Source organism: Engraulis encrasicolus, unplaced genomic scaffold, assembly GCF_034702125.1.
Source record: "Engraulis encrasicolus isolate BLACKSEA-1 unplaced genomic scaffold, IST_EnEncr_1.0 scaffold_26_np1212, whole genome shotgun sequence".
In the NCBI taxonomy this organism is placed as follows: domain Eukaryota; kingdom Metazoa; phylum Chordata; class Actinopteri; order Clupeiformes; family Engraulidae; genus Engraulis; species Engraulis encrasicolus.
Genome location: NW_026945555.1, coordinates 3,082,792 through 3,090,291, shown reverse-complemented (window position 1 = coordinate 3,090,291; position 7,500 = coordinate 3,082,792). Strand labels below are relative to the sequence as shown.

The 7,500-nt window shown below is 44.1% G+C and overlaps 1 protein-coding gene across 1 annotated transcript in view; it reads left to right on the top strand.

Moving 5' to 3' along the window:
• The first annotated feature begins 4,120 nt into the window (after positions 1–4,120).
• The window catches only part of pepd (peptidase D), a 23,946-nt gene continuing 20,566 nt past the window's right edge, over positions 4,121–7,500 (top strand). Inside the window, exon 1 of the mRNA XM_063192907.1 lies at positions 4,121–4,147. Coding sequence (XP_063048977.1) covers positions 4,131–4,147 — 17 coding nt within the window. The 5' untranslated portion in view covers positions 4,121–4,130. The remainder of the gene's footprint in view (positions 4,148–7,500) is intronic.

The window sequence follows — 7,500 nt, the reverse complement described above, 5'->3', positions numbered from 1 at the left end:
AAAACTCAAGGCAATACAAGCATATACGTAGGCCAATATATAGTAATAATAGTAATCATCATTATCATCATCATCATCATCATCATCATCATCATCATCATTATCGTCATCATCATCAATAATAATAATGATGATAATAATAATAATAAAAATAATAATAATAATAATAATAACAACAACAACAACAACAACAACAACAGTAACAAAAATATTATTGTTATTGTTGTTGTTGTTGTTGTTGTTGTTGTTATAACAGACATATCAAAGAACACTAAGCAGAAATCATCAGGTTTTTAGTATACAGTATTGTAAGGGAGCGCACAACTTAGACAGTACACTACCAAGTTCACACCACACTGGGGCGCTGCGTAACCTTTGAGTCACCTGGGCCTACTTAAGGGTCATAGGTCAGGGGCTCGAGAGAGCCACTTGGAGACCTGTGGAACAGGTGAACACTTGATGAGGCGCTAGTCTCGCATGCCAGGCCTCGGTTGGCATTGGAGCTAGCCTGCTCGCGAGAAAGTGTTTAGAGACTGGCCATGTGCCTGTGAACAATGTAACCCTACCAAGACCTTTGTGGATTTACTTATGTCTCTTGATGGAATTGTACGGGGAACTTTTATACATCTGTCCGGGAGTTTTCTCCCACTGTGTGAGCTTTGGAGGAGAGCCCGAAGGAGTTTGGCTCAGGACCGTGCTCGCCCGTCAAAGAAGACGCCTGCTTGCGTTTGCCCTGGGGACCAAGGTAAGAGCGGTGCCCCAGACATACACCCAACATTAGTGTCGTACATGCCAACTGACACGTCAATGCATACATGAAATGTTAGGATTTAGACGGGGGGGTCTAACATCCTAACAGTACGTACATGTAGATCAACTGATTTCTAGAAGAAACATACGTAGCCCCTTAATGCACGCCGTACCTCCTGTGGCACGCTGTAATGGACATTGAAAGTTAACTAATATAGTACTACACTACTATGACAGTGCACAGGGCCTTTGGTAATACATTACAACTTGGTCATTGCCATTCTGGTAACAGCTAATTTATAATGCCGTGTCTTAAGGGGTTAACTGAAAAAACTACATGTCACCAAAGTGAAATAAATCCTGTTGTGGTCTATTGGCAGTGGCTGGCATTGACTGTGGGCCAGTATTCCAAGTTTTTTTTTTTTATTATTTGACCTTTATGTAACCAGGAAGGTCCCATTGAGGTAAAAACCTCTTCTTCCAGGCAGTCCTGGCCAAGACGGCATTAAGACAGAGGAGGCACATGCATATTATGACATAAAAACTAATTTTAAAAAAGCACACGTAAGGATATAAGACATATCAGACATAGGGGCAAACAAAATAGACACTGGACAAGACTAACAAGTAAGACCATCAAGCACTAAACAGTAAGAACTAACAAACTAACAAAATCTGACATAAAAACACACACACACAAAACCTCTGTAAAACTGAGTTATGCGCCTGTATGTGTGTTGGTATTGACTGTTCATTTCAGTTGTACTGTTTATTGGGGTCAGTGGTGAGCCCCAAACACTTTTCAACACAATTTCAAGTGGGTCCCAAGTGGTAAAAGGTTGGGAAGCCCTGGTCTATAGATCCAGTCGGCACCTTTGTGCCCGCCCATGAAGCTGCTTGTTTTGCCCTCCAAATGCTCCACCCGCTGGTTGTGCAGTGCCAATAGGTGCGATCGAGATACCGCAACGGCTACATCCGCATTTAGACAGCAATACGCATTTTGGCTCAAAAAGTTGCATGACGGTTAGATTTACTGTCAAACTTCAAAATTTCGGTGATGTTGCATCGACGAGGTGACATGTCACATGGTGCCAAACTATCGCGGGATGAATGCGACTGCAGTCAGATCCCCTTCAACATTCGTCTGCAGACCGCCTCCGAGGTCACGCGCCCATGAACTGGTTGGTCAACATTTCACTCACGTGTGTATGAGTCTTGTCTCACACCTCTACACAAGTTTGCGCAGGTCCCCACTTCAGCTCCTCCTCACTGCCTGTCCCCCAACTCCTCACACGTGGTGTGTTAATAGAGCAAACTGGTGAGAGCTCATCATCTCATATTTGTGGCCAACTTTACATGCGCTGTTTTAATAACACCCACATTGTGACAACAAGTTCTCGCTCACGTGCTTTGTCTACATCGATCGACAAAAATCTAAGTCATATGTGCCTAATAACTGACAGTCATTAGTAGTGGTGTCAACAATGATCGAGCCGGCGATGCAATCCAGTGCGGGGCATGGACGATCCAATTCAATGCGGCAAGTTCCAGAATCAACGCAGCAATTTCTTAAAGTTTCACTTACTTCCATGGATATGCCCTGATGAAGGCCAATATTGCCGCAACGCGTAGACCCATGTGCTTTTAAACTGAATTTGCCAGGTTAAATTAAAGGCTTTTTAAATATTTTTTCTCAAATCTCATAGTGCCTCTGCTTTTTCCTTCCTTTTTTTGGACTTCCATGGATATTTCGGGAGCAAATGAATGTTAAATTAAATAAAAGTACTTCAAAGCATTGCAAGACTGATACAGACTGATCCAGAAAACAGCCAATAAATGGTTGCTCAGTATCTGACTACTTGTATTGCTTCATCATAATTGATGAAACATTTGCTTTGCTTTCAGTAGAAATGTAATGCATTGCAATGCATTGTAGAATTGAATCGGATGGGATCGAATCGCATAGAATTGAATCGAATCGAATCGCTACCTCCCAAATCGTGATCGGATCGGATCGTCAGGGCAGTGCCAATCCACACCACTAGTCATTAGACATATTGGCCACTACAAATAGCAGTTGGAGCATGCGGAGGGGAAAACAAGCAGTTTCAAGGGCGGGCTAGAGGTGTCATCTGGAGCTATGGGGTGCGTTCCAATATGCGACCTTGCGTCCTCCATTTGTGCTTGTAGCCTCATACGAGAGCATAGCACTAGGCCCATACGACTTTGTTGCTGTCGACCAACGTTGACGGAAGCACGTGAGCGAGAACTTGTTGTCACGATGTGGGTGTTATTTAATACAGCGCATTTACAGTCGGCCACAAATATGAACGAGACGATGAGCTCACACCGGTTTGCTCTACTAACACACCACGTGTGAGGAGTGGGGGGACAGGCAGTGAGGAGGAGCTGAAGTGGGGACCTGCGCAAACTTGTGTAGAGGTGTGAGACAAGACCCATATACACACGTGAGTGAGTTGTGGACCAACCAGTTAATGGGCGCGTGACCTCGGAGGCAGTCCGCAGACGAGCGTTGAAGGGGATAAGCAACTGCAGAGGTTGCAAGATCTGACTGCAGCCGCATTCATCCCGCGATAATTTGACACCATGTGACATGTCACCTCGTCAACGCAACATCGACGAAATTTCGAAGTTTGACAGGAAATCTAACCGTCATGCAGTATTTTCATCCAGAGTGCATTGCTGTCTACATGCGCATGCATGCGTTGATGAGAAATCGAATGCACTTACTTCCAGACAGCTTAATGGGATGGACGGTGGGCAGGGACAGGCCCACATTACTTTTAACCCCTTTGAGCAGAGCCTATGTTATAGTCTAACCTTACTGTCACCAGATTGTAATGTCTATGTCTTAATATTTTACTTAAGACTCTCTGTAGGCCTACTATCAGCAATGTTGTTATGTAGGCCTAGTTGAGTAGGCCTATTGAGCATAGAGAATAGGCCCACCCCCGAGCCCATAGTAAGAGGCTACGGTGCATATCTTAAAAGTTTCCCCACCACTTTTTCACGAATATATTGTAAAAAATGAAAACAGTTTGTCCCCATCACTTTCCCAACCAAACCTATAGGCTGTAGCCTAGGTGTAAAAAACAGCCTAGGCCTAGCCTATATGTTCGCAAAACAAATCTGAATGGCAAGAATTCACATTACCAGTAGTCTAATAAAATGCAAAAGTAAAAAATGGTGGATACATCATTTTGAAACTAAAAGAGAAGTTGGTCGCATAACATCTTGATAGAAGGAGAGGGACAGAGCGCTCTGGAGAAGGGATAGAAAAAAAACAACAACCACGTGACCACACTGAGGAAGCAGATCAGCTGTCAGCGCGGTCACGTGACTCAGTCCACGAGATCAACATGGCTGCAAGTCAGAGGTGAGTTGTCAGCTCCTCTTCTGCCAAAACTGTCAAAGGCGATTTATTGATAATATATAGGCCTACTAATGTTAAAAACACGTATTCGCGTGCCCGATTGTGTGATGAAATGGCACGTGATTTGAGGCAAATGTCTCCGTTTCTTTGGATGTATTTCTTGTGCGTAGTTTGCAGAGAGAATGTTGCCTATTCTGCAAGTTTCAGAAAAAGTCGACTGTTCGTCTGTAGTTGCATATGTGACGCTGTTTTTCCTAGGCTTCTGATGTTAGACTTGACTTCTGTTGTATGTTTATCTTGAGATAAATAGTGGCTTGTATTTGTAATACAGTCTACGTGGGCCATTTTGTTGAATTGCTTGGCGCGCTGCTACCTCCTTTTCTACATTGCGAAACATCTCCAGAGCTCCGTGCAGTGATTGCATTCGGTGTACGCTTTCATTCATGTCCAGAGTAAATGTGTAATGTGTGTAATGTGTAACGCGTTCACCAGCTGCTTACTGTGGCTTGTAACCAGCCAGCCCCTCTGTCTGCCTTTGCTCTCAGTCTTTTACATCCAGCCCCCGATATTTAGCCTACTATGCGTGCTACCCAGTGGTCCAGTTGTACAATCAAACCAGGGGGGGTGGTCAGAGATTGATTGTGATTAGTGGGGGTTGGGGGGGTTTCTCCCCTGAGACATTTTTTGAAAATGTAGTTGTTAAAAGTGCACTTTTCACACAATATGTGAAGAAGAGATGCCTGTTTAGAGGGGGATGATTTTTGACTTTTTTTTTTTTATCGTGGGGGATGATTTTAGACCATGTTCCTTGTTGGGGGGATGGCATCCCCCCTCACCCCCCTACAACTCGAGCCCTGGTGCTATCCCCAGTATGAATAGCTTTCTTGTGTGTTCCATACTGTATTTATTCTGGCTTTTCGACCAACGTGCCATGCCTCAGAGTCAACCATCCCCCTGGGTTGGAGAGAGAGTGGATCTGTGTGCTCTGATTTGTGACTGCTTTGGCTGTAGTGGTTTGAACCAAAAGATATGTAATCATGAGTTTTATTTCATCTATTGCATCAGATGTGATAATGGCGTTGAACACACACCCACACACACACACACACACACACACACACACACACACACACACACACACACACACACACACACACACCGGGTGTCCTATCAGCACTGCAGGGGGGAGTGCTGCTCTTTGATCCCCTGGCAGATCACTGCACCTTACAACACACACACACACACACACACACACACACACACACACACACACACACACATGATGAAGACTGGAGAGGTAAATACCTACACACGCACCCTTTATCACAACACTCAGATTATCACCGTGCGTTATCTCCAAGTGTTCTCTGTCTGTCCTCAGAAGTCCACAGTCCATAGAGTTCTAATTGTCCCAGCCTTGAATTTAATTGGTTATTACAACAGCTATCAGCCAATCACAGTCAGGAAACTGATCTCAGAGTTGGATTTAATTGGTTTACTTGGTTCCAGAGGTCTGGATTTGATAGCGATGGCAAACCACCAACATCACTGTCAGCACTAGGTGTCCGCTTCAGCGGTCCATAGTGCAGGGCTTTAACCCATTTTAGCCTGAAGACTCGTATATGTTGTTTGACCTTTGGTGCCTGGAGACACATATACGCTGCATTCAGGTTCTTGAGATTTTAGCTTTTTTTAAAAATAAAAATGTGGATAGAGCCCATGTAACAGCTGAATGAACACATTCTAATGCAAGATGAGGGTCTTGGGGTTTAAATGCAACTCGTGTCATCTTTAGGTTTTTATAGGCTGAGGGCAACTTTCCCAAACAAGGGCGTAGGCGTTCTGCAGGCATTTTTTGCAGGCATCAATGGGTTAATACGGATGGCATGGCATCAGCTAGAGCAGGGTTTCCCAAACTGGGCTGCGTGCCCCCCTGGGGGTGCGTGGCTTGCCACAAGGGGGTGCGCGAGCTGAATAGAGCAATGGCTGATATGTGTGTTTTTATACAGAATTCATGAACATTATGTAGTTTTTAATTGTTTGGTGAATTGCATGCTTGAAAAAACATCAGTTCTATTGGACATGACATGAGGATTCCCTTAATGACTCTGCCAGCCATAAGTTTATTTGTGTGGCCATAAGTCCACCAAAACATTCGCTTAGGGGGTGCGCGAACCACATTGAAATGTAAATGGGGGGTGAACAAGGAAAAAAGTTTGGGAACCGCTGAGCTCAACTCTAATGTCATTTGCAAATGGTAAGGTGAATGAAGAATAGTCCCTTAAACGTTATTGTGGCTAGGCTGACAGTGGCGGGCCGGGGCCTCTGCGAAATACAAGGCCACAAGCACAAGTGGAGGACGGGAGTCAGCATATTGGAATGCACACTATGAGATCTTTTTCCACCGATTTGATCAGCTCACTTTATCTTGTCTAGCTGATAAACCACCAGTAACCGCGAGTGACTCACACACACACACACACACACACACACACACACACACACACACACACACACACACACACACACACACACACCTTCCGTAACCGCGAGTGACTCCTATTACCTGGCTGGGATGTTGTTGCTACATGATGTTGTTGTGGCCACTGAGGCCTAACGGATAGATACCAGAAGGTTGTCGGTTTGAATCCCACCCGCTACCTGTGGGAACCACATTGCTCCATGGGCTGTATACAAATACCCTGTGCCTAACTTACTGTAAATCCATTGGGATAATATAAACATATTCTAAGTGTAACGCTATGTAATAATTATGTCATTAATGATATAAGAAAATAATCCCCAAACATTGCAGTCCTGAGGTCATTTAATAATAACTTTAAAACTTGACCCATTTTAGGCTTAAAGTGCCTACTAAATGCCTAAGCCCTTTTTGGGAGAAGGTGCCCTCAGCCTATAAAACCCTAAATATCTCAGCATCCGAAGCAAATAGAAAACATGACATGAGTTGCATTTAAAAGCCAAGACCCTCATCTTGGATTAGAATGAGATCATTCAGCTCTTCATCAAACAGTTTTCACCCACAGCATAAATTGACTGTGACTAAAATGGGTCATATTTCATTACTAAAGGCCTCTCATAGTAAAGTTATGTGTGCTGTTATATCATAATAGAGTAGTACTATGGTAGTTATTAACTTTTTCATTGACCATTACAGCGTGCCACTGGAGGTATGCTATTATGGGTCTCCCCCATTGATGCTGGATGAAGTGTACAGTGATGCCAGATTGGGTGGGTGCCCGCCCAATTGGGCTACTTGGGACAAGCATCTGCGGGTAAAAACGGGAAAAATTGGTCATCTGGCGTTTATTTTTTTTCAGCCGTTTTGGGCCTTT